Here is a 27,466-nt window from a genome sequence, read left to right on the forward strand (position 1 = left end):
GGTTGGAGTTTTACAAGGCAAAAACCGATGAAATGGGAGAAGACTACCCGAGGGTGTAATCAAAGGAGCGGTCCTAGTATGATAAGCCGGTATTTTTTTAATGAATGAATACATGGTTAAAGGCAAGGGATAAAGGCGATATGGTTGGCCATGCCAAAGCTCTGAGAGCCTAGGAGCAGCGTGGCCAACGTGTCTGGAAGCCGGCATCTGCCTCTCCTCACTGCCTAGGCCTGTCCCTGGCCTTGTATGGCCGCTCTGTGGGGTGGCCGGCAGGGGGCGCCCTGGGATGGCCAGGAGCCCGGCTCTCCCCGCTCTGTCCCTGCTCTGCGGCCCGTCTTGCCCCTGCAAGTTTAAATTCCGCTTAGCAACCCCAGCATCGCAGCCAATAACGCATGAGGGGGCGGAACCGTAGAGGTTTAAGGAATGCAGCCAATGGGAGAATCGAGGCGGGGAGGTGCGGCCAATGGCGCGGGTCTGTTTGATTCAAAGGTTGCCTATAAAGTGGGCCTGCAGGCTGGTTCTTGTCGAGGGCTGTGGCGTCCGAGTGCTGCTATGGCTCTGCTGTCCGAGGGCCTGGACGAACTGCCGGCTGCCTGCCTGTCTCCGTGCGGGCCGCCCAACCCGACCGAGCTGTTCAGCGAGTCACGGCGCCTGGCTCTGGAGGAGCTGGTGGCCGGCGGCCCCGAAGCCTTCGCGGCCTTCCTGCGACGCGAGCGCCTGGCTCGCTTCCTGAACCCCGATGAGGTGCAAGCCATCCTGCGCGCGGCAGAGAGGCCGGGAGAGGAGGGCGCGGCGGCGGCGGCGGCGGCCGAGGACTCATTCGGCTCTTCGCATGACTGCTCGTCGGGCACCTACTTCCCCGAGCAGTCGGACCTGGAGCCGCCGCTGCTGGAGCTCGGCTGGCCCGCCTTCTACCAGGGCGCCTACCGCGGCGCCACGCGCGTCGAGGCGCACTTCCAGCCCCGCGGCGCGGGCGAGGGCGGCCCCTACGGCTGCAAGGATGCTCTGCGCCAGCAGCTCCGCTCTGCGCGAGAGGTGAGCGGCCCTTCCGGGCCCTGGGTCGCACGGGAGACCCCCTTCAAGAATGGGAAATTGAGGCCTGCTGAGAGCACAGGCCGGGGCGACTACCTCCTCAGCTCCCTACCGGAAGGGCGGGCCACGGGGTCCCAGGGTCCCCGACTCACACCCCACTGTGCGTGTCTTCCCCGGATCCCCCGGGCCGCTCCTGGTGGCAGAGGATAGTGGGGAAGCCTCGGTTCCCAAGGATAAGAATTGTGTCCGGGTTCCATCTCCTAACGTTCATATCCTTGAAGGAGGGACCAGAAGTACTCCCATCTCCAAATTTCAGTTGAAATCAAACTTGGAAAATTGCCGATTTCCCCGGCTGTCAGCCAACGCTAGATCCCACTTTCAGGAGCTTCTTAGGAGACTCATTACCAAAGAACTTACCTAGGGAAAGTTCCAGGAAGGTGGTCTCCAGAGACAACTACGGGGCATTAGGAATCAATTATTATTGCTAATTACTTTCACGCATCTTATGTTGTAAAAAGCAGATAAACACAAGTGGCAAAGTGAGACCCCTGCCACTTTTTCTTTCTTGTCTTTTTTTTTTTTTTCTTCTTTGAGACAGAGTCTCGCTCTTTTGTCCAGGCTGGAGTGAAGTGGCGGGAACTCAGTTCACCGCAACCTCCGTCCCCCGGGTTTAAGTGATTCTCCTGCCTCAGCCTCCCAAGTAGCTCGGATTACAGGCGCCCGCCACCATGCCGGGCTAGTTTTTGTATTTTTAGTAGAGACGGGGTTTCACCATTTGGCCAAGCTGGTCTCGAACTCCTGACCTCAGGTGATCCACCCGCCTCGGCCTCCCAAAGTGCTAGGATTAAGGCGTGAGCCACTGCACCCGGCCCCCTGCCGTTTTTTCTACTGCCAGAGACTGGAGGGGAAATTTGCCTCTGTGAATGAAAGGGGCAAGGAGTTTTCCCTAGGCTGGGTCTGTGCCAGATTGCAGTGGTCTCCTAAAATGCAGATACATTTGCATTAGATCGGCCTCTGTATTCATAGTGGGTTTTGGTCCTACTGTCTGACTCAGTATGGCATGATCATGGGCGCGGTGGAGGTCTTGTCTGCTTGCCGGCCTCGATGAAGCTGCAGCAGGGTGCTGGGGATCAAGGAGGAAGAAGGCAGCCTGCATGTGGGTGTGGCAGATACAGTATGGTGGCAGACACCTTGGTCTGGAACCATGGTCAGGTTGCTTGCTGACTGGCAGTGCCCGGCTTCCTGGCTGTCTGCCTGTGCCAGGGACATGGCAGATAAAGCCCCAGCCGTGGTAAGACTTGTGAGGGCTGGTACATGAGTGTGTCTGACTGTGGGTGAAGATACCAGTGCATTGTCAGATTGACATGTCCAAGTCCAAGCCCCAACTCTCACCAATATTCTTAATGTTCTTTCCCTGACTGGTGGGGTTGCAGTGGTAGTGGATACAGTGATCTAGTGCCTTGCTTTTGAGGGAGTGGTTGTGGGCTGCAGCTAGGCTTTTACCAGCCCTGAGGTGCTTTGGGTGGGCTGAGGGTTTTTTGATGGAGCAGACATTTTCCTTGCGGGTTCAGTGAGAAGATTAAAAAGATGGAAAAGGCAGACTTGTGTAGGTATGCATTCCCAAAGCTCACCTCCAGTAGAACTTGAGCGCTTGGAACCTGAAAAATGTAAAGAACTGGTCTATATAGTGAGAGCTGTGGATTGTTCTAGTCTTTTGCCCATCCCCAAATTTTAGTGATAGCAAAGGGGCACTGGAACCAGAGGCCAGAGGGAAATTAAACTCACGTGCTGGCCTGAGGAGATGGAGCCGGGAGCTCAGACTCTCCCTCATCCCACGGGCATTTTGTAATACTGACATTTCCAGATAGAACCTGCTGCCCTAAGTCTAGCTACCCACAGTTCCCTCCGAGATGCTATATTTGGAATCTGGGCAGTTTTAACTGAGAAAGTTACCTTTAAATTAAATCCGATGAGTATTGGCTGGGCACGGTGGCTCAAGCCTGTAATCCCAGCACTTTGGGAGGCTGAGGTGGACGGATCACGAGGTCAGGGGTTCGAGACCTGTCTGGCCAACATGGTGAAACCCCGTCTCTACTAAAAATACACAAATTAGCAGGGCGTGGTGGCACACACCTGTAATCCCAGTTACTCAGGAGGCTGAGGCAGGAGAATTGCTCGAACCTGGGAGGTGGAGGTTGCAGTGAGCCGAGATTGTGCCATTGGACTCCAGCTCTGGGCAACAGAGCAAGACTCTGTCTTGGGAAAAAAAAAAAAAATCCAATGAGTATTTTCAGTGGGTCGAATAGATGCCAAATTATTTGCTTACTCATTGCCTGCTGTGTATCAGACACTACCAGGCCTGGGGCCACAGAAGGCGTCAACCTTGCTGACACTTGAGGGTGGACAGTGTGCTGATGGGAAGCAGTGAGGAGTCTGCTACAGGTACTGCGGAAAGGGCTGAAGAAAGAAAGTCTGTGGAGTGGCAGCGACCTCAGAGCTGGGTTGGGCTTGCCAGACCTAGGGTATGGGGGCTGGCCCACAAGTGTTTAAGGAACTGGAATGTTTGGGGGCAGCCAAATTCCCCATAGCGGGTTAGTTGTAGGAGAGGAAGCTAGAGTAAGGGATGCTGAAATGAGTTGGGTTTGAGACAGTGCTGAATTTGAGGTCCCAGAGGCTCTTTTGTTTAAAAAAAAAAAAAAAAAAAAAAGCCAGGCATGATATCATGTGCCTGTAGTCCCAGCTACTCAGGAGGCTGAGGCAGGAGGATCGGTTGAGTCTAGGAATTCGAGGCTGTAGTGCACTATGACCATGCTGTGAATGGCTACTGTGCTCCAGCCTGGGCAACATGGGGAGACCCTATCTCTGTAAAAAAAAAAAAAAAAAGTAATGCTTTCTATTTGCCAGGCACTGTTCTAAGTAATCCCAAGGAAGGTGCAATTATCGTCTTCATTTTACAGCTGATAGAACTGAGGCATAGATAAGTTAAGTAGCCCCAAAGTCATGCAGCTAGAGAATGAAGGACCCTGTACTCAAATTGAGGCACAGAATGTCTGAACCACTGTTAACAACCACACTCGCTGTGGAGGATTCAGGAGCCTGTGCTCGGGTGGGGAGAGGTGACAGAGAGCAGATCTGGTGGTTGGCTAAGTGCTACCACTGTTTAAGGGCATGCATTGTGTGTCACCTTGACCACATCCTTTGAAGTCTAGTACCTGTGACAGTGAGGACCATAAAGGTGTAGGTCTCAGGCTGCTTTCAGGATGAAATGAAAAGCTGTTCTGCATCCATGTTGTGATGGCAAAGGTACCTAATGGTGATATGATTGAGCATTGAGAATGGGTCAGTTTCTGTGCTAAACCCTTGACCTGAATTACCTCATTTAACTCTCCAAACCCTGTGAGGAGGCTACAATTAAGAAAAGACCGGGCACAGAGAAGTTAAGTCAGTTGCCCAAGATCACACAGTTAGCATGGGACAGAGCTGGGCTCAAGCCCAAGTCTGTCTAGTTCCAGCTCTGAAGCTCACATGTTTTTTTTGTTGTTGTTGTTATTTATTTTTTTTAAGACAGAGTCTTGCTCTGTCACCCACGCTGGAGTGCAGTGGCATGATTTCAGCTCACTGCAACCTCCACCTCCTGGGTTCAAGTGATTCTCCTGACTCAGGCTCCCGAGCAGCTGGGATTACAGAAGCACACCACCAAGCCCAGCTAAATTTTGTAGGGTTTTTTTTTTTTTTTTTTGAGACAAAGTTGCTCTTGTTGCCCAGGCTGGAGTGCAGTGGCACAGTCTCGGCTCACTGTAACCTCTGCCTCCCGGGTTCAAGCGATTCTCCTACCTCAGCCTCCCACGTAGCTGGGATTACAGGCGCCTGCCACTAATTTTTGTATTTTTAGTAGAGACGGGGTTTCACCATGTTGGCCAGGCTGGTCTTGACCTTGTGATCCACCCGCCTCAGCCTCCCAAAGTGCTGGGATTACAGGCGTGAGCCACTGTGCCCGACCACTGAAGCCCACACTCCTAATCCCTACACAGCCTCCCTGCCATGAGGAAGGATTGGAGCTTTGTTAGTTTTCAGCAGGCTGAAGGTTTGTAACAGTTGAAGATTGGGACTTTTTAATTTCCGTGTTGCGTATTCTATAAACAGGAAAATGACAGTGACTAGACCTGTCCTTTTCAGGAAGAAAAAGAGGTGGTCAGTTTTTAGAGGAGGAGGCATTAAGGCTGGCAGAGAACCTCCTCAACCCATCAAGTGGGGAAGGTGGTTCATGATGCCAGAAGAATATAGGTCTCTGGGTTTAGGTTTTGTAAACTAGAGTACGTTTTCCTCTCCTTGGGAAAGATAGAGCCAGATAGATACTTCTGGTACCTGGAGCAGAGGGATCTATGGGAATCTTTTGGTGGGTGAATGAAGGAACTTTGAATGCCACGTGAAGGGTCCCACTTAACCCCAGAGGTTGGGGCCAGGCTGCAGTAGAGCAGGGTCAGAGCTCAGTGTTTGCCCCGTGCAGCTTTATTTGCCCTCACTAAGGTGGTCTGAGGACCACCTTGCATCTTCAGGAATGTCTCTGGAAGGAGCCAGAATATGAAGCTCCTTGACCAGAGTATAGGCACAGGAAGCCAGGGTTACTTGGTAAATGGCAGGGCCTAATCCTGGCTTTGCAGCCTAAATGGCTGGTTCTGGCCTAGGTTTTATCCAGCAGCTCTCTGACCACGCAGAATTACTCAGTGTGTCTGATACATAAAAGGTGCTCAGTAAATACTGTAGGGGCCTATTATGTGCAGCTTTGCTCCATTCAGCTACATGCTTTGAGGAGAAATAAAGGGCGGGGGGAAGGGAGTGGGAGGTAGGAAGAAAAGTAGTTCAGGTGATTCTGTCTGCCTTTCTACTCAGCAAGTATTTGTCCCTGGGTGGCTGTGCCTGGGGGTTGTGAATCTGCCAGCCCCTTCCTTGACACCGTTTCTATATACCTTTCAAAGTGTGGGCATTCTGCCACACTAAATGAGGTACAGTGTTTAAAAACAAATAGTTTGGCCATGCGTGGTGGCTCATGCCTGTAATCCTAGTGTTTTGGGAGGTCAAGGCTGGAGGATTTCTTGAGGTCAGGAGTTTGAGACCAGTCTGGGCAACATAGTGAGATCCCGTCTCTACAAAAAGTTAAAAAATTAGCTGGGTGTGGTGGCATGTGCCTGTAGTTCCAGCTACTCAGGAGGCTGAGGCAGGAGGATTACTTGAGCCCAGGAGTTGGAGGCTATAGTAGCTATGATCATGCCACTGCACTCCAGCTTAGGTGACAGAGCAAGACCCTGTTTCTAAAAAATAAATAAAAACACAATTATGTGTAGCATGGCTTGAATACAAGCTGGCTGCTTACTAGGTGCTTAGGCGAGCTTCACCAAAACTGGAGGAAATAGTGCTTTGAACCTTTTGAGAACCCATATGTTTGCTTCCTAAGGAAGTTTTTGGATAATCTTGAATTATGCAGGATATTTTCCCCACGTACTTGCTCTAGGTCCACCCCTCCACCACTGTATCTATTGATGACTCATTCAGCTTTTTGCCTCTGTTGCTATGTGAACTGGGATTTGGCTGGGCTGTGGCCCCTTGCCTGGAAGGGCTATGTAGTGTCATTTTGGCAATGTGCTCATGAATTGGCTGTCCAGCTATTCCTGGTTTGTTGAATGGGAGTTCAGAGGCAAAGCTGGTACCACCAGGAGGTTCCGATTCCTCAGAGTCACCTTTCTTACCAGTGCCTATTCCCTATGCTCTTTTGTTCCAAAGAGGCCCCTTTTGCTATGACCTCACCCTCGGGCATCCTCTTGATAACCCGAGCGTTAGTAGTGGGGATCATTGCATTCCCAGAGAGCCCTGCCAGGAGGAGTAGCAGCTAAGGAATCTGTTGGGGGCCCCTGGCATGTACTTGGATGTATCTGAATTAAGGCTTTCCTGTTCTTGCATAACTTTCCTCTGCATTAGAGTAGAGCCTGTGTGGTGTGATCAGTTTCTGTTCCAAATGCTCGTGTCAGCCCCAAGCAGGGCTTCTCACCCTCAGCACTATTGACCTTTTGGGTTGGATAATTCTTTGTCCTGAGGGTCTGTCCTGTGCATTGTAGGATGTTGAGTAGCATCCATGGCCCCCATTCAACTCGATGCCAATAGTGTCCATCACCCCAGGTAGTCATGATATTCAGTGTCTCCAGAGGGGGAAATAGGGAGTTACTGATGAATGGGCACAGAGTTTCTGTTTGGGGCTATGAAAAAGTTTTAGAAACAGATAGCCTGGGCGTGGTGGCTCACGCTTGTAATCCCAGCACTTTGGGAGGCTGAAGTGGGTGGATGATGAGGTCAGGAGTTCGAGATCAGCACAGCCAAGATGGTGAAACCCATCTCTACTAAAAATACAAAAATTAGCCGGGCATGGTGGCAGGTACCTGTAATCCCAGCTGCTCGGGAGGCTGAGGCAGAGAATTGCTTGAACTTGGGTGGCGGAGGTTGTAATGAGTCGAGATTGCTCCACTGCACTCCAGCCTGGGGAAAAGAGTGAGACTCTGTCTCAAAAAAAAAAAAGAAAAAGAAAAAGAAACAGATAGTAGTGATGGTTTTGAATGTAATTATTGCCACTACGTTGTACACTTAAAAATTATTAAGATGGCAAACTTATCTATTTTACCACGATAAAAAATGCCTCCAGACATTGCTAAATGCCCTCTGGGGGCAAAATCGCCCCCAGTTGTGAACTAACTGACATATCTTTGAATGTGTGCAGATCTTTGGTGGAATTCCAAGCATGTTGTACACCTGACCTCACTTTATGACTCTGGGAGGGAAGGGAGGGAAACTGAGGTGCAGTGAGAAGGGGTGATCGGTACGAACTTCCTGCTTCACACAAAGGAAGAAGAGCTGGAATGAGAACTGGAATGACTGGCCCTGAGGGGCCTCTTGGGGCTGCACATGTGCCTGGTCAGAGCCCAGACCTGCCTATTGAGTGTGTATGAATCACTGACTTTGAAGAGCTGGAAGGGGCCTTGTTTTAAGGACACTGAGACTCAGATGGAATGGCTTGTCCAGGGATAGTGACAGAATTGGGACTAAGAATATGATTAGCTGCCATTTGAGGGCTTTCCATATGCTAGGAACTGCCAGTAAACATTATGAGGTAGGTAGTCTCAATCATCCGTGGTGAGCTTGAGCCCGTGCACTTCATGGGCTAAGCTACTGAGCCTTTAGTGTTCGTTCTGAGCTCCCAATCATGTGAAGAATTGCCCATTAAACTTGTTTGGAATGATATAAAATACTGAGTGTAGTACTTTTCTTAGATGACTGCAGAGTCACACAGACCTGGGTTGAAATTCCAGCCCTTGTACTTGCTTAAGTTTGTCACCTTGAATAAGTTACTTAACCTCTTCAAGCTTTGGCTTTCTCATCTATAGATTGGGGATGATAGGTAATGGGGTTTTGAAATCTCTAGATAGCACTTTTGAGCTTTTGTGCAAGAAGGCAAGCAGAAAAGAGTTCAGTTCTACTTGGCAAGTAACATAAACAGGGTCTGTGACCTTCCCAGAGACCAAGAAGGCCATCATGATGTCTGCTGTTCAACTACATGGGTTCCCAAGTCCCTTGCTACAAATCAGGAGGGGTTAGGAAGAAGGACTGAGAGAGATAGGCTTGTGATTTGTCACCTGAGATGATGTGCACAGGTGCAGTTGCTCCAGATATGGCTGGAGAAGCGCAGGAACAGTGGGGTGCTGCATTAGGCTGGCCATTAGGCCCCTGACCAGCTGGATGCGTCCTCCTCACATCTCCTGTTGTAACTGACTTGCACTGAGTTGCAAATTGCAAATGGGTGTTGATCCTGGTAGGGACTCTTGAAAGTCACCACTCTCATGACTTTCTAGCCCTTAGAGAGTGGGTGGGCTCCACGTAGCACAGACTGGGAGAGTGCCATGACTGTGGGCACTTGATGTGCAAGGGCTGCCTGCCTTCCAGACATGCCTTTGTCCTTCGCACATTATGCCTCCAGGAGTGGGAGCAGTGGCCAATTTCCACATCAGTATTCAAGTCCAGGTGTATTTCTGGGCCCACAGGATTCAGCATGAGCACCAGACACCTAGGAGATGCATCCTGGCTTGGAAAGCAGGACTCGGCCGGTTAGTGGATGAGTCCAGGTCATTGCTCAGCTCGGTGAACAGAGTGTCCCTTCAGTCTAGCCCCAGGTCTAATTCAGCTACGCAGGAATTGGTTGCATGAGGGCTGGGACACAGGAATAGGGGGATGGGGATGGGAATGGGGATTTGAAGGAAGACCTCCCTACTGATTGCTTCTACAGTAGGACTGTGGACTTTTCCTCTGTAAAAGACAAGTACTTTTGACTGGGCATGGTGGCTCATGCCTGGAATCTCTGCACTTTGGAAGGCCAAGGTGGGTGGATCACTTAAGCTCAGAAGTTGGAGACCATCCTGGGTAACATGGTGAGATTCTATGGCTACAAAAATTAGCCAGGTGGGGTGGCATGAGCCTGTAGTCACAGCTACTTGGAAGGCTCATGTGGGAGGATTGCTTGTGCTTCAGAGGGGGAGGTTGCAGTGAGCTGAGATCACACCACTGCACTCCATCCTGGGCGATGGGGTGAAACTTCGTTTCCAAAAACAAAAAATAGATGAATACTTTTAAGAGTCCTGCCTTAGTAACAAAGGAGGGGATGCTGGGTGTAGGGGGAGTCAGGGAAAGAAAAACCTCCATCAACTCTACACACCCTGAGGGTGTTAAGGACGAGTGTTCAAATCCAACACGCAGGAAAGGGTGAGGCTTTAAAACCAAACGGTGGAACAAATAGCAAATTAGGTATTTACTCACCATATAACAAAGGTGTTGCACAATTGTTTTGTTAAGTGGTGAATCAAAATTCAGCTTGGTGGTGCCTTGTGCTGTGGGCTCCTGGGCCCATGCCTCTGGCTCCAGCAGGTCTCTAATCCAGCAGCTGGGCTGGGTTTTTCTGGTCTTTGTTTCCAGAAGCACTGAGGTACGTGTCCATTGGCCACTCTGTTACCCCTGGCTTGTCTCCTGTCTCATTAGACTGCGTTCTCGAGGACAGGGATTGACACTAGATCCTCAGGGCTCAATACCTGCCTGCCTCGATTGGGTCCCCCCTGAAGATTTGAAAGAAGAGTGGGAAATCGGAGAGGCAAGCAGGTGTGTGCGTTTTCCTCTTTAGCTTTCTCCTGTGAGTGCTACTCTCATTCTTACACCTGCATATTCCAGACCTCTTTCTGAAGGTTTTACTGCCACCTCAAAATTCGTTTCGAAGCCCACCCCTCACTCTTGCTTCTTGTCTTGTGTTTCCTGTTTCCTTGTATCAGAATATCCCTCTCCCTGTCATCCTCAGCCCATCGCCCACTGCTGGGCTCTCCCATGGCTTCCTTCCCTCTTCTGCAACCTCATTGCTTCTTGCCTGCCACTGATTTTCCTTCTTCCCTCTTCTGCAACCCTCATTGCTTCTGCCATGTCACTGATTTTTCTTCATTTGGTCTCTAGTCCTCCTAAACATTTATTGAAGTTGCTTAACCTAAAGAATATCCACGTGACTGACGTGTTGTAGGTCCTGTGTTGGAGGAAGTGGGGCCAGACTCTGACCTATACCAGTCTCTTCTGGCATCAGTTTCTCCCATCCTGTTGGGATGATAATGAGTTCACTTTGAACTCATTACTCTTATATAGGCAATGTGGGGAAGTTTGAAACTGATTCCTCGGTTGGCATTCAGGGCCTTCTGTGATCTTGCTCATTCATCCATCTTTTCCAGTCATGTCCCGTGACTCCCTTTCATACATGCTGTACGTTCCAGCTAGACTGGTACATACCCCGTCATTCCCTCCCTCTTCCTTTGTCATCATATGGCTTCCTGTGGGAATGCCTTCTCCTCCCTTCGCTTCTCCCATGCCCTTGTCCAAATGTCCTTGTGATTCAGCTCAAATGCCATCTCCTCCAGGAAGCCTTCCCTGCTCTTATCTGGTAAGCATTTGAGTACCTATAGTGCCTATGGTCCACCACTGGAGGAGACACCTTGTTTTTGTTTTGTTTTGTTTTGTTTTGTTTTGTTTTTTGAGATGGAGTCTTGCTCTGTTGCCCAGGCTGGAGTGCAATGGTGTGATCTCGGCTCACTGCAACCTTCACCTCCTGGGTTCAAGTGATTCTTTTTTTTTTTTTTTTTTTTTGAGGCGGAGTCTCGCTCTGTCACCCAGACTGGAGTGCAGTGGCCAGATCTCAGCTCACTGCAAACTCCACCTCCACCTCCCGGGTTTACGCCATTCTCCTGCCTCAGCCTCCCGAGTAGCTGGGACTACAGGCGCCCGCCACTGCGCCCGGCTAGTTTTTTGTATTTTTTAGTAGAGACGGGGTTTCACCGTGTTAGCCAGGATGGTCTCGATCTCCTGACCTCGTGATCCGCCCGTCTGGGCCTCCCAAAGTGCTGGGATTACAGGCTTGAGCCACCGCGCCCGGCCTCAAGTGATTCTTATACCTCAGCCTTCCTAGTAGCTGGGATGACAGGTGCATGACACCATGCTCAGCTAATTTTTTGTATTTTTAGTAGAGACAGGGTTTTACCATGTTGGCCAGGATGGTCTCAAACTCCTGACCTCAGGTAGTCCACCCACCTTGGCCTCCGGAAGCACTGGGATTATAGGCATGAGCCACCGTGCCCAGCCCCCTTAGTTTAATTGCTTAGGCTATATATATCATTTTGCCTCTCTGCATCCTGTGTCCTCTCCTTGAGGTAAGTTGGGTCTGTGTCAAATTCCTCATAGCCATCTTTCTGCCTAGTGCAGTGTGCAGCCCACGGTGGGCTCTGAGGAGGTCTTGGCTGCATAATAGCACCCGCTTCCTGCCTTGCCCTCCTGTGCTAAGCCCTTTCCATGCTTTGTTTCACTTAATCCTCACAGCAGCCCTTTGACCCAGATGCTATTAATTGTATCCTCCCGAGGAGGAAACTGAGGCTCAGAGAGATTAAGCCACTTGCCCAAGGTCACACAGCTGGTAGGTGGTAGAGCTGGGTTCTATGCCCAGATCTTTTGTCTTTAATCCCTGCTGTATGACCCGAATGAGTAGGATGAATAGGACGGTCAAAATAGAATGTGTAAAGCCAGTGGAGGATATAAACTTCAGAGGATGCCATGAGTTCAGAAAGAATGTTTCTTGTTTTTTAAATCACTGTGTTCAGTGGGTTTCAGCCTTGTTCTTTACCAAGAATAGCCCACAGCTTACAGCATCATTAAAAGGGGTGGGGAGGGAAAGGCAGCAGGAGAGTAACTGGTCTTCTTGACCCCCTCATAGCAGTGACTTCCCAGGAACTGGCATTTCAAGGTCTCACATCCTAGCAGACCAGGCCCTGGAGTGCTGGAGAAAGACAGCCAAATTGCCTTTTTGTCTCTTCCTTCCTTCTTTAGTTCCCCAAATTCTTAAGGAGTAATGACTGTCATGTACTGTCCTGAGTCCTCTGGGACCACAGAAATGAATCAATCCCATTCAAGAGCCTTTGCTGCAGTAGAAGGAGTGAAACCCATAAATGAATAATCCTAACTTTCAGAAAAAGAGTTAATGTGATTCTGAGAGACAGGCTTTTACTGTTGAAATGGGGAGGAAGGAGAAACTTATAGCTCCAGACTACAGAAGAGCTCCCAAGCCTTGGTTTCCTTAGTTAACACCCCCGGCTTCTGACTCAGTTTGTCAGGACCTGTTTCTAAGCCTGGATGTTTGGACACCCCCACTGCCTTGCCATGAGTTTGCTGAGGACCTTGGTTTTAAGCTTGCAAAGGGTGTGATTAGAGGCATTGTGGCCGGAGCAGCCTGTCTTTAAAAGAGCGAGGAAAGCTGAGCAGTGTCTCCCTGTGTTGAACTGTCTGGACAGCTCCAGCTCAGGACTGGTAAAGTGAATAAATGAGCGGATACTAAGGGATCCTTTGTACCTTGTACTTTATGTAACATAGTCATTTAATTCTCGATACAACCCTATTTTGCAGCTCAGGAAACAGACATTTGAAATAGCTGTAATTTGCCCAAGAATGCGTGGCTAAAAGGTGGCTCTTAATTGTAGTCTGATGCTAGGTGTGGAAAATCACTTGGGAGGCATGAGTGGAGCCACGCTGTTGGGGAGAAGAAAGGCCTACTCTGAGCTTAAGGGCAGAATCCTTAGGAAGTATTTCCCCGTTCTTTGCTGTGGGCTTGCACTGTGGACAATACCAAAGAACTGCAGAGAGAGCCTTTTACTGAGGAGAGGCCAGTGCGGTGGAAGCCATTTGGTTAGAACCTGCCCAACAGACAGCTGATCAGGCCTGGCTGGTGGAAAGAACAGAATGTTAACAAATGTGGTATGCAGTAGGAGGGAAGCAGAAGATGGGAGAATCCATGGGCCTGCTTTGGTTGCTTTCAAGTCATGAGTTGGTGGTGAATGGGCAGGCCTTAAAAAAGTCAGAGATTAAGATTCAAAACCAGACAATAATTTAAAAAATAGATTTCGAGAATGCTACCCCCCAGAAGGGCCCTCAGAGAGAATGTAAGGTTTTATTTACTTGTTTAATGGACAGCAAACTGAATCCTGCTGGGGAAGTCTACAAGCCAAAGATAACAGTGTGTTATCCACAGAACCAGACAGCTTGCTGATCTGAATTAAGCCTGTAAGACAGGGGTTTAGTGGAGAAATAGAAGGCGAATGGAGCAGGTTCATAAGAGAGCAAGGCAGTGGATTGATCTGTATTTTTGAGAAACCTGCCAGCATGGACAGTTTAGCTGGGAGTATTAGCTCCTAGTGACAGCATGGAGTGTTAGCTAGGCCAAGTCAAGATTTGTAGGATATGGGGCCCAGGTGTCTTTGGAGGTGCAAAAGAGTCTATGGTGAGGGGAGCACCAATATTGCAGAAGCAGGAGGGAAGGATAACTGTTGGATAGGGATCATTTCCCAGTTCTGAGTGGAGTCCAGAGTCCAGACAGCATGCTGTAAGGTGGTGTCCTATAAGCTGACCATGTGCTCTTCCCCGTTTCACCTGTAGGTGATTGCAGTGGTAATGGATGTGTTCACAGACATCGACATCTTCAGAGACCTTCAAGAAATATGCAGAAAACAGGGAGTCGCTGTGTATATCCTTCTGGACCAGGCTCTCCTCTCTCAGTTTTTGGATATGTGCATGGATCTGAAAGTTCATCCTGAACAGGAAAAGGTTTGTGGTACACTATATCCAGTTTCACCACAGTCAACGAATGTGGCTAAGCATCCATGATCTACAAGGTGGTTGGTGGCAGTGTCCCTGTTTACAAGGAAGGGACTGAGGATGTGAGCAAAGTCATTTGCCTGGTCTTACAGAAAATGGACAGTACCTGTGACCTGGCAATTCTCCTAGGTGTCTACCCAAGAGAAATGAAAATATAGGCCTCCACAAAAATTTGTGTATGAATTTTATAGAAGCATTATTCATAAAGTCAAAGAGTGGAAACAATCCAATGCCCATCAACTGATAAGTGGATAAATGATATGTTGTCTATTTATACAATCGTGTACTATTCAACCATAAAAAGGAATGAAGTGCTGATACATGCTACAGCATGGATGAACTTGCAAACATGCTAAGTGAAGGAAGACAGTCACAAAAGACCACATATGATATTATTCCATTAAGTCAGAATAGGGAAATCTATGGAGACATCGATTAGTGGTTGCCTAGGGCTGGGGAGTTGGAGGGAAGGACGGGGTTATTGCTAACTGATGAGAATGTCCTAAAATTGACTAACAATGATGGTGGTTGCATATATCTGTGGATATACTAAAAACTACAGAATTTGTGTTAATTGTATGATCTGTGAATTAGATCTCAATTAAGCTGTTGAAAGAAACGTTAGGATTCAAGACCTTGGCCTCTCCCCTGTACTGTCCTGCCTCTTCAATAGAGCCTGGACCAGCTCCCTTGTTGAAGACCCGAAGGCCACCCTGGAAGCTGCTGCTTTTGACAGTAGTTCCAGGAGGCTGCCCTTTTAATCACGGCAACCAGTATTTGTTGAGCTCCCACTCTGTATTTGGCACTGCTCCATGCTTTTTTTTTCTGAGACAGAGTCTTACTCTGTCGCCAAGGTGGCAGTGCAGTGGCACAATCTAGCCTCACTGCACCATCCCTCTCCCAGGTTCAAGCGATTATCCTGCCTCAGTCTCCCAAGTGGCTGGGATTACAGGTGTGCACCACCACACCTGGCTAATTTTTGTATTTTTAGTAGAGATAGGGTTTTGCCATGTTGTCCAAGCTGGTCTTGAACTCCTACCTCAGGTGATCTGCCTGCCTCGGCCTCCCAAAGTGCTGGGATTACAGGTATTAGGCCCCACCCCCAGTCTGCTCTGTGCTTTTAACAGATGTTATGTAACTGAATCCTGGCAGCAGCCCTATCAGGTAAGTGGCATCTGTGTTTCAGATCAGGAAATAGTGACATAGAGAACCCAAGTGTCCACAACTGGGGTCTGCCTCCTCCTATGTCTGCCTCCAACCCCAGTGTCTGTAATCACTATCACATGCTGCTGCTGTTCATTTCTCATTATTGTAAAATTAGATTTTATGTCTATTTCTCTGATTCTAAAAATAATCTAAGTGTTTCAGTGGAAGCCTATACAACATAGCTAGCTTGGTCACTTTCATGGAAAGAAGCAAGAAAAATTGTCATATTTATTACAGAATTTTTTTTTGTTCTATTTTGGTTTTTTTGAGATGGAATTTTACACTTGTTGCCCAGGCTGGAGTGCAGTGGCACGATCTCAGCTCACTGCAATCTCTGCCTCCCGGGTTCAAGCAATTCTTCTGCCTCAGCCTCCTGAGTAGCTGGGATTACAGGTGCTCACCACCACACCCAGCTAATTTTTTGTATTTTTAATAGAGACGGGGTTTTACCATGTTGGTCAGGCTGGTCTCAAACTCCTGACCTCAAGTGATCCACCCGCCTCGGCCTCCCAAATTGCTGGGATTACAGGCGTGACCCACCACGCCTGGCCCAGAATTTGTTTTTTGAAAATTAAGCAACCCGTCGCTTCTCAGCCTTTTGGCTAAGATCAAGTGTAAAAATTAGGCAACTTAACCTGTGAGCTTCAGAACTTTATTTGTTCATCACCTATCTGAGCATCTATTATGCACTGGGTTACTAGATATAAAGCAGTCAGCAAAACGAATTTAGTCTTTGGTACTATAAGTTATTGCCTAAGAGACTCTAACTTACCACCTTGTTATTACCAAGCAATTTGATTTACAGAATTCAGATTCTCCCACAGAGTTCTTGTTGATTGCCTCATGATAAAGACAGGATTGGGGTTTATTTTATTTTTTTTTGAGACGGAGTCTCACTCTGTCGCCCAGGCTGGAGTGCAGTGGCGCGATCTGGGCTCACTGCAAGCTCCGCCTCCCAGGTTCACACCATTCTCCTGCCTCAGCCTCCCCAGTAGCTGGGACTACAGGCGCCCACCACCTTGCCCGGCTGGTTTTTTGTATTTTTTTTAGTAGAGATGGGGTTTCACCGTGTTAGCCAGGATGGTCTCGATCTCCTGACCTCGTGATCCGCCTGTCTCGGCCTCCCAAAGTGCTGGGATTACAGGCTTGAGCCACCACGCCCGGCCTAGGGTTGGGGTTTAGAGACCAATTGAGATGAGACAGCCATGTAACCCAACAGGTGGTTAGAAAATGAGGCCAGGTGGACCCAAGGAAGATACACTTTGGCATGGAAAAGAGCATTATCATCTAGCCAGGTGAAGAAATTGAAGGTGTCAGTGTTTAATTTCAAGGCGCTCTTTCTATAATTAAAGCTGTGCATTAGCAGAGAAATCACAGAATTGTTCTGGCCACAACTTTGATCAAGTGATTTTCTCTGATTTATCTACTAGACAGAAATCTATGAGCAGGTACCGGTTCAGGTGCCTACTGTTGGTTGCTGCCTTCATAGGTGTCCAGATCCTCTGTAGGGGTATTTAAGAAGGCCTATTTCTCTGGCTTCCCCAGTTTTTGTGGTCTTACTCCTTCCTGGGGAAGCACTGTCTTCCCTGGTTGCTTGTGTCTCCTGTGCCTGTCTGTGCTAGTGAATTTGTGCCCTTGCCGTATGGGAGCTGATTTCCCCATGCTTTGCCTCTGTAGCTGGTTCAGAATGTTGGGTTGTGCTGTCTGTAGGAACTTGGTCACACATTGATGTGCAGGCACTCACAAGTGCTTTGGCCACGATCACAGAGGCATGTACAACATGCAGATGTGTGTCAAAGGGAAAGATACACAAAACCACACCTAATCTGCCCATAATGGTATGTTTTATGCTTATTATATGTTGATCCTTTAAGACTTGGCTCAGGGGTCATCACCTCCTCCAGGAAGCTCTCCTCCCACCAAGTCCAGGTGTATCTCTATGACATTCCCTAGTTGTCTTTTTTTTTTAATTTTTATTTTGAAATAATTTAAGATTTATAAAGAAGTTACAAAAATAATGTAAGAAATTCCTGAATACTCTTAGTCCAAGTTCTCCACATGTTAACATCTTACAAACCTTAGTACAAATAACAAAATCAGGAAATAAACTTGATATCAATACTATCTAATTTACAAAGTTATACATTTCCTCGTCATTCCACTAATGCCCTTTTTCTGTTCCAGGATCCAATCCAGTCTAGGATCACACCTTACATTTAGTTGTCAAGTCTCCTGCATATCATTTAATCTGGAACTGTTTCTCCATCTTTCTTTGTCTTTTAGGGTCTTGACCCGCCCCCCCCCCAACTGCCCCCACTTCATTTTTTTTTATTTTTTATTTTTTTAAAGAAATGAGGTCTCACTATATTGCCTAGGCTGGTCTTGAACTCTTGGACTCAACTGATCCCCTTGAATCAATTAGCCTCCCAAGTAGCTGTAACGACAGACATTTGCCACTGTGCCCGGCTGGGTCTTGACACCTTTAAAGAATACTAACTAGCAGGGCATGGTGGCTCACGCCTGTAATCCAAGCACTTTGGGAGACCGAGGTGGGCGGATCACCTGAGGTCAGGAGTTTGAGACCAGCTTGGCCAACATGGTGAAACCCCGTCTCTACTAAAAATACACAAAAATTAACTGGGCTTGGTGGCAGATGCCTGTAGTCCCAGCTACTTGGGATGCTGAGGCAGGAGAATCACTTGAACCTGGGAGATGGAGGCTGCAGTGAGCCAAGATCATGCCACCGCACTCCAGCCTGGGCAACAGAGTCAGACTCCACCTCAGGAAAAAAAAAAAAAACTAGCCAATTTTTTGTAGAATTTGGGTTTGTCTGATGTTTTCTCAAAGTTAAATTCAGATTACGCATTTGATAAGAAGACCACAGAAGTGGTATTATGTCTTGCCATAGTTTTGTTTTGTGTTTTATTTTTAGCTTATTTTGAATATTGATAGATTAACGGAAGTTGCAAAGATTGCACGGAAAAGTTTCATGTACCCTTCACCCAGTTTCCCCAAATGTTACATCTTATGTAACTTATGGTACAATGTCAAAACCTGGAAATTGACATTGGTACAATGTGTGTATACAGCTTTGTGCCATGTTATCATCATGCATGCACATCCAGACAGCAGTTTCCATCACCACAAAGATCTCCCTCCTCCTCCTCCTTTATATAGTCACATCACTCCCCTCTCTTTAACCCCTAGCAACCACTAATTTGTTTTCTATTTCTATAATTTTGTCATTTACAGTCTATTATATAAATGGAATTATACAGTATGTAACTTTCAAGATTGGCTTTTTTCCCCTCATCACAGTGCTTTTGAAATCCATCCAAGTTGTGCATGTATCAACAGTTTGTTCCTTTTCATTGCTGAGTATTTATGGTGTCTTATACCATTCAGCCACTGAAGGACATTTGGATAGTTTCCAGTTTTTGTCTATTATGAATAAAGTTGCTGTGAACATGTGTAGAGGTTTTGTGTGGATATAGGTTTTCATTTCTCTGGATGCTGTTACGTGTTATTGTAGTTTCTAAATCATTCAATTAGTTTCTCTCTCTTATTCTAGTCCTTGAAGGTAAGGAGCATGCCTTACATCTCTGTTGTCTCAGGGCTTGGCACATAGTAGGGGCTCTCTATGTTTATGGAATCAATGAGTTGAACAAAAATCTTACACATATAATTTAAATGTGTAAGATTTCTAATGATATAGAGCCACTGGTCTGCTCCAGAGAATGCAAATTGTTGTAGTATTTTGTATGCCATTGTTTATACATTTATGTGTGTCATTTTACAGGAATAATTATGCATACATGTGCAATATATCGCCCCAGCATACCACCACCAGTGTACCTTTTTGGTAATTATGTATTTGTAGGAGATGTGACATTGCTCATTAAGCCACATGTGATATGAGTTGAAGGGGTGGCCTGCCCCTCCACACTTGTGGGTGTTTCTCGTTAGGTGGAAACGAAAGACTTGAGAAAAGGAATAAAACACAGAGACAAAGTGTAGAGAAAGAAAAGCGGAGCCCAGGGGACCGGCACTCAGCTTACAGAGGACCCACGCCGGCCCCGGCCTCTGAGTTCCCTTAGTATTTATTGATAATTATCTTTACCATCAAAAAGATAAGGGAGTGGCTGGACAATAGGATCATGGTAGGGAAGAAATCAGCAGTAAGACATATGAACAAAATCCTTGTAACATGAATAAGTTTAAAGGAAAATGCTGTGCTTTGAGATGCATATGCGAACATCTCCATAAACCTTTTGGCAGTATTGCTCCAGCAAGCCCCACCTTATTCCTAAAGGTGGTTTTCTCCTTGCTCAGTAAACAAAATGCACAATGGGTATTACCCGGAGATGTTCCATTGCCCAGGGAGGGGCAGGAGACAAATGTTTTTCTCTTTCTTGAGATTTAAGAGAATGTTGATGACCTTTAACCATAAGCAGCCTTTAGGCACTTGTTTAACAAAGCACATTCTGCACCGCCCAAAATCCTTTTAACCTAAGTCACCTTTGCACATGTCTCTTGCAAGGACAAAGTTGAAGGTAAGGTCACAGATTAACAGCATCTCAAATACAGAACTAAATGGAGTTTTTTATGTCTACTTCCTTCTATATAGACATGGTAACAAACTGATCTCTCTTTTCCCCACATGAGTGTTTCTGCCTCAGCAGGCCTGTGCTGGAGAACGCCTATCTTATGTTCCTCTTCTCCATACTCATTATGGTGTTGAGGGTGAGTGAGGATGGACTGGTACTCTGACGTGATACCATTAAACAAACAAGTTGGAGGAAAATCAGCTTAGCTTCTTTCAGATTTTGTTAAAATATTCTTTATTACTGGCGTGTTTTCTTTTATGATTTTATCCCACACGTTTTGCTTCAGAATCATTTCTCGAATTCTGTTGTTTAGTATCCCAAAAAGGTTCGAAAAGAAGGCATACACACATGAACTAAGGGTCTCAAAAGTAAATATAAGAAAAGAACAGATGAGAAGAAGGACCAAGTGTAGACGTAACATCACTTGAGGCTTGAGAACTGTCTGGCTAGTGTACCGTGTGTACTGTCACTAAATGGTAACCCGAAGCCACGCATCTGCCAATAATTATATCTGGGAATTGTAAACTCAGCCTTTTTGTCCTAATCATTTGCTCAACGGCTGAGTATTGCTGAATTGTTCATTTATATTTCTCCCACTCCCCACCAACAGTTGATGACAATTCGGACTATCACAGGAAATATCTACTATGCAAGGTCAGGAACTAAAATTATTGGGAAGGTTCACGAAAAGTTCACGTTGATTGATGGCATCCGCGTGGCAACAGGCTCCTACAGGTACGTTTCTAACCCGTCCAAGGCTTATTAATCTAAACTCTTAAGAAGAAGCATGTCATCTAAAGGTAAAAGCCTTTTCCTCTCAATGGGAGCCTGTATGGCCATGCATTCTGATATGCATGCATCTGTGTATACGAGCTGGTTATCAAAGCCTCCTGTTAGAGGCAGTTTGGGTGGGGGTCACCTCCCCTGTCTTGTAGTCCATAGATTAAAATGCAGAAGTTGAACTTGTATTGACACAACACAGTCAGCAAGTCCTAGATTTCAAGCCTTGACCCAGGTTTGCAGGGGATGAATTGGGGGTTAACAGCAACACACAATCTGGAATCCTGGTTCCTTAGGGCTCTGGACCTAGCTTGCCCTGGTCACTCGAAGGTAGGGGCAGTTGCAGGCATCTCCATTAGTGTTGAAGGCAGAGCCAAAGCTGTCATCTTTAGACTCAAATCCTGTATGTTGCTTCAAGCCTTGTAATTTAGCACGTTAGTCTAGAAAATACTGATTATGTTTCTGACCCACCTTTGAAGTCTCACATTGGCAATGACATCTTAAGGTAGAGAGCAGGGAGGTTGAAGAGGGGGTGGGGATAATGAGTGGTTTACATCAGTCTCTAGAATTTGTGCCATTTTTACGTATGTGGCTCCAATGGTTGTATGTTTTGCTGCCTCTGCAGTAGATTGTCTTTAATGGTTTGCATGAGGTGCGTCTGTAGAATTTTAAAAAGAGGCCGGGCGCGGTGGCTCAAGCCTGTAATCCCAGCACTTTGGGAGGCCGAGACAGGCGGATCACGAGGTCAGGAGATCGAGACCTTCCTGGCAAACACGGTGAAACCCCGTCTCTACTAAAAAATACAAAAAAAACTAGCCAGGCGAGGTGGTGGGCGCCTGTAGTCCCAGCTACTCAGGAGGCTGAGGCAGGAGAATGGCATGAACCCGGGAGGCGGAGCTTGCAGTGAGCTGAGATCCAGCCACTGCACTCCAGCCTGGGCGACAGAGCGAGACTCCATCTCAAAAAAAAAAGAATTTTAAAAAGAAAACCCCATTTTTGAAGAAACATACAACCCTGAGTGATAATTACATGTCAGCCCTGGGTAAAGGTAGAAATGTGAAGACTTGTGGAAGATGAAGCAGTAAGATCAAGAAAATTTTGACACCTTTTTAAACAATACTCTCACTGCTCAGAATAAAATTTGAACTTTCTTCACCAAAGAGGCTGTTGGAAAAAACAAATACGAACTCTTTTTCTTGGAATTTCCTTTTGTGAGAAGTTTATTAAAAAAAAAATTTTTTTTTAACCCAAGTAGGATTTATCTATATTAACTAAACTTAACTACAAATGGTTTTTGGCTGTTCTAAAATATAAAAACTACCCTCTTCAAATGAAATTGATGACGATGATAGCTTCCATTTGCTGAGGATGTTTTATAATCTTGGTGTTGGATAGGTGTTTTATTTACATTATCTCATCGAAGGCTTTCTTTTTTTTTTTTTTTTTTTTGAGATGGAGTCTTGCTCTGTTGCTCAGGCTAGAGTGCAGTGGCACCATCTTAGCTCATTGCAACCTCTGCCTCTCAGGTTCAAGTGATTCCTGTGCCTCAGCCTCCCGAGTAGCTGGGACTACAGCCATGCCACCATGACTGGCTACTTTTTGTATTTTTAGTAGAGATAGTGTTTCACCGTGTTGGCCAGGATGGTCTCAGACTCCCGACCTCAAGTGATCCGCTGGCCTTGGCCTCCCACAGTGCTGGGGTTACAGGTGTGAGCCACTGCTCCTGGCCTCATTGAAGGCTTTCAAAAGAATCTTCCTTCTCAGGCTTTGAAGGCAGTTTTCAGGGGGACTTTGCATTAGCCAGATTTTTGGTTACAGGAAATAGAGTTGACTGTGTTTTATGATCTCTATTTGAAACCTATTTCTGGTACAAATACCACCATTAGTGGGGTGATGGCGAGTGTCAGCTAACTCTCAAACGTACTGACTTGAAGAACTTGGAAGGAAGCATAGGAAGTTACAGTTGGTTTTCAGTTCACCTTGACCTAGGACCCACACACTGATCAAAACACTGTCTCCTGGTTCTGATGTTTTCGAGTTGATTTTTGTTCTTAGGCAGGCTCTCCCTTTGAAGTCAACAATCCTGGCTTCCTTTTTTTTTTTTTTTTTTGAGACAGAGTCTTGCTTTGTTGTCCAGGCTGGAGTGTAGTTGCACGATCTCGGCTCACTGCCAGCTCTGCCTCCCAGGTTCACGCCATTCTCCTGCCTCAGCCTCCTGAGTAGCTGGGACTACAGGTGCCCGCCACCACGCCCGGCTAGTTTTTTTTTTTTTGTATTTTTAGTAGAGACTGGGTTTCACCATGTTAGCCAGGATGGTCTCGATCTCCTGACCTCGTGATCCGCCTGCCTCGGCCTCCCAAAGTGCTAGGATTACAGGCATGAGCCGCTGCACCCAGCCAGATCCTGGCTTTCTTACATGGTCTTTAGTAGCTGTCTCCCAAAGGGTGAAACTCTTTCACTCAGAATTGCTATCAATCCCTTCTGTCAGAATCCATTTGACAAAGAAAAAAGAAATCTCTAAAAAATTACTTGGCTCGGGTGGGATTACATGCCCAACCTGAATGAATCCCTGCATCCAAGGGAATAAGATACTCTGGCCAGTCTGGACCATACGCCTGCCCCTATTGTGGTTGGAGAGAGTATGATAATGAAAGCTTTCTGGGGTACAGGTGGGTGTGAGTTCTGCTAGCAGACAAGGGAGGCGGGGAAGGGACACTGGACAGGCAAGGGCATATGGCCACTAATCAGCTCTAACATGTTTTGAGCCATGGTGTTTTGTGAAAATGGCAGCATAGCCCCATGACTGTGGGTCCTCCACTGTTAGTGAGGAAGACTGCTTCAACAGCCACAAGGACAAGCTTGAGGGCAGGAAGGCATGTTACCACTCAAACAGTAGCAAGGAGCAGGGCATTAGCAATTCATAGGGCCTGGGGCCTGATCTGGGGTCCATTAGTAGCTCCCCACTGTGATAATCCCTTTATCTGGTTTCCTTACCTTTAAAATGGGGGTGCTGGCCTAGTTTTCTTACCTTTAAAATGGGGATGCTGGCCTAAATACTTACAAGCCCTACTTTTTATTTTTAATTAATTAATTAGGCCGGGCGCGGTGGCTCAAGCCTGTAATCCCAGCACTTTGGGAGGCCGAGACGGGCGGATCACGAGGTCAGGAGATCGAGACCATCCTGGCTAACACGGTGAAACCCCGTCTCTACTAAAAAATACAAAAATCTAGCCGGGCGAGGTGGTGGGTGCCTGTAGTCCCAGCTATTCCCTCCGGAGGCTGCGGCAGGAGAATGGCGTAAACCCGGGAGGCGGAGCTTGCAGTGAGCTGAGATCCGGCCACTGCACTCCAGCCTGGGCGACAGAGCGAGACTCCGTCTCAAAAAAAAAAAAAAAAAAAAATTAATTAATTTATTTTTTGACATGGAGCCTCACTCTGTCATAGAGTGTGCAGTGGCACGACCTCGACTCACCGCAACCTCTGCCTCCTGGGTTCAAGCAATTCTCCCACCTCAGCCTCCTGAGTAGCTAGAATTACAGGCATGCACCACCACGCCTGGCTAATTTTTTGTGTTTTTACTGGAGACAGGGTTTCCCCATGTTGAGCAGGTTGGTCTCGAATTCCTGACTTCAAGGGATCTGCCCGCTTTGGCCTCTCAAAGTGCTGGGATTACAATCGTGAGCCACCTCGCCTGGCCCCCTTTCTAGTTTTTAAAAACTCTGAGGCAAGGACCAGGTGAGGTGGCTCATGCCTGTAATCCTAGCACTTTGGAAGGCTGAGGTTGGAGGACTGCTTGAGCCCACGAGTTCAAGACCAGTCTGAGCAATATAGCAAGACCCCATCTCAAAAAAAAAAAAAATCCCTCTGAGGCTGAGCATTTAGTGTGTTTGTTAAACAGATGGCCTTTTTACTTTTATAGTAATACACATATGTGTTATATATATGTTTTTTTTTTTTTTTTTTTTTTTTTGAGGCGGAGTCTCGCTCTGTCGCCTGGACTGGAGTGCAGTGGCCGGATCTCAGCTCACTGCAAGCTCCGCCTCCCGGGTTTACGCCATTCTCCTGCCTCAGCCTCCCGAGTAGCTGGGACTACAGGCGCCCGCCATCTCGCCCGGCTAGTTTTTGTATTTTTAGTAGAGACGGGGTTTCACCGTGTTAGCCAGGATGGTCTCGATCTCCTGACCTTGTGATCCGCCCGTCTCGGCCTCCCAAAGTGCTGGGATTACAGGCTTGAGCCACCGCGCCCGGCAATGTGTTATATATATGTTAAGGCTAGTTAAATGCATGCAAATGTTAGGTATTGTATCACCAAAGTTGTGACCCTTATGTGGTAAGATACCTGTGCTATATTATTCAGATGGACCAGTGAGTAAACCAAAATTGCTCATCCTTACCAGCTGCTGTTTGTTTCTTTTTAATCCTTAAGTTTTACATGGACAGATGGCAAATTAAACAGCAGTAACTTGGTTATTCTATCTGGCCAAGTGGTTGAACACTTTGATCTGGAGTTCCGAATCCTGTATGCCCAGTCCAAGCCCATCAGCCCCAAACTCCTGTCTCACTTCCAGAGCAGCAACAAGTTTGATCACCTCACCGACCGAAAACCACAGTCTAAGGAGCTCACCCTGGGCAACCTGCTGCGGATGCGGCTGGCTAGGCTCTCAAGTACTCCCAGGAAGGCGGACCTGGACCCAGAGATGCCCGCAGAGGGCAAGGCAGAGCGCAAGCCCCATGGCTGTGAGTCCTCCACTGTTAGTGAGGAAGACTACTTCAACAGCCACAGAGATGAGCTCCAGAGCAGAAAGGCCATTGATGCTGCCACTCAAACAGAGCCAGGAGAGGAGATGCCAAGGCTGAGTGTGAGTGAGGTGGGAACACAAACCAGCATCACCACAGCATGTGCTGGGACGCAGACTGCAGTCACCACCAGGATAGCAAGCTCTCAAACCATGGTTTGGTCCAGGTCAACCACCACTCAGACTGACATGGATGAGAACATTCTCTTTCCTCAAGGAACTCAATCTACGGAAGGGTCACCAGTCTCAAAAATGTCTGTATCGAGATCTTCCAGTTTGAAGTCTTCCTCCTCTGTGTCTTCCCAAGGCTCTGTGGCAAGCTCCACTGGCTCTCCCGCTTCCATCAGAGCCACTGACTTCCACAATCCTGGCTATCCCAAGTACCTGGGCACCCCCCACATGGAACTGTACTTGAGTGACTCACTTAGAAACTTGAACAAAGAGCGGCAATTCCACTTCGCTGGTATCAGGTCCCGGCTCAACCACATGCTGGCTATGCTGTCAAGGAGAACACTCTTTACTGAAAACCACCTTGGCCTTCATTCTGGCAATTTCAGCAGAGTTAATTTGCTTGCTATTAGAGATGTAGCACTTTATCCTTCCTATCAGTAACTGCTCTGTGTTCAGACTCCTGGTTTCTTCCAGGCTTACAGTGGACATCATCAGCTTCCTGCTTTAAAAACTATCTATGATCCCTAATTGCCTTTCTTTTACCTTTTATTTTACCTGACTTTGTCACCTTTGTTGTCTTTGAATTCTGTAGGCTGCCTATTTACATGCTTTGTTTTGTTTTTGTCATGTATGTACCAGGTATTGGTTTTATGGTTTAAACACTATGGATACAGGTTTTTTGGGGTTTTTTTTTGCACAATTTTCATAGTCATGCACTACATAATGATGTTTCGGTCAACGACAGACCACGTATATGATGGCAGTCCCGTAAGATTATAATGCCATATTTTTACTATACCTTTTCTATGTTTAGATACAAATACTATGATGTTACAGTTGCCCACAGTATTCAGAGCAGTAACATGATGTACACGTTTGTAGCCCAGGAGAAACTGGCTATACCATACAGTCTAGGTGTGTAGTAAGTTATACCATCTAGGGTTCCGTAAGTACACTCTGTGCTGTTTGCACAAGGACGAAGTCACCTAACAACACATTTCACAGAATGTATCCCTATCATTGGGCAACACGTGACTGTATTAATCTCTTAAGAAGAATGCTTAGGTGTTCCAAGTCTAACTCAGGTGAGAGATGAAATATGTTTTGCATTTTTCTTAGGTTGTATGCTCTTCTGCTTTAAAGGTTTGAATTACCAGCATTTTTGTGATCAAAATCCTATTTAGAAAAAATAAAACTACTTTTTGTTTATCTATTTAGAGTATCTGTGTTCTTAGCATTAAATAAATATAAACTTGTGTTTCTGTACTTTTTTCCCCCTTCTCTGACACTTTTCTCTTTAAATCTGGGAATATGTCACAAATAAATGCATCTAATAGATAATAGGTATATAGGTATCTATATCTGAAGGTTTTTAAAACAGTGTCAGGGTGAGGAAGAAGTAGATGATCCAAACTATAGAAGGGAAAACAGATCCACTTAACCTTCGTTAGCATCATGAATATTGATATTACTGTATAGTTTGAGTGAGGAAACTGGCCAGAATAGCAGGCCTTTGCACATGCTCTGCCTTTTCTCTTTCCAAAGAAGAAGCCTGAGCTATTTCGGTAGGTCCTTGGTACTTTGGTGCTCTGTCTACCAAAGGAGGCCTTAGTGTGTGTT

At 46.9% G+C, this 27,466-nt stretch overlaps 1 protein-coding gene across 1 annotated transcript; it reads left to right on the forward strand.

Moving 5' to 3' along the window:
* The first annotated feature begins 428 nt into the window (after positions 1-428).
* On the forward strand, positions 429-27,058 carry FAM83D (family with sequence similarity 83 member D). The gene is made up of 4 exons (XM_033186416.1): positions 429-1,035; positions 14,068-14,235; positions 20,710-20,834; positions 25,306-27,058. Exons 1-4 carry the CDS (start codon positions 433-435, stop codon positions 26,285-26,287), a joined length of 1,878 nt encoding a protein of 625 aa, XP_033042307.1. The 5' UTR covers positions 429-432; the 3' UTR covers positions 26,288-27,058.
* Positions 27,059-27,466: the final 408 nt, after the last annotated feature.

The sequence above is a fragment of the Trachypithecus francoisi genome, unplaced genomic scaffold (assembly GCF_009764315.1).
Source record: "Trachypithecus francoisi isolate TF-2019V2 unplaced genomic scaffold, Tfra_2.0 Lachesis_group21, whole genome shotgun sequence".
Taxonomy (NCBI): Eukaryota; Metazoa; Chordata; class Mammalia; order Primates; family Cercopithecidae; genus Trachypithecus; species Trachypithecus francoisi.

Excerpts from the sequence above, each read along its gene's own strand:
- FAM83D (XM_033186416.1), top strand. The coding sequence starts at position 433 with ATGGGAGAATCGAGGCGGGGAGGTGCGGCCAATGGCGCGGGTCTGTTT. Across the intron at positions 14,236-20,709 it reads TTCATCCTGAACAGGAAAAG|TTGATGACAATTCGGACTAT; the intron begins GTTTGTGGTACA and ends CCCCACCAACAG. Across the intron at positions 20,835-25,305 it reads GTGGCAACAGGCTCCTACAG|TTTTACATGGACAGATGGCA; the intron begins GTACGTTTCTAA and ends TTAATCCTTAAG.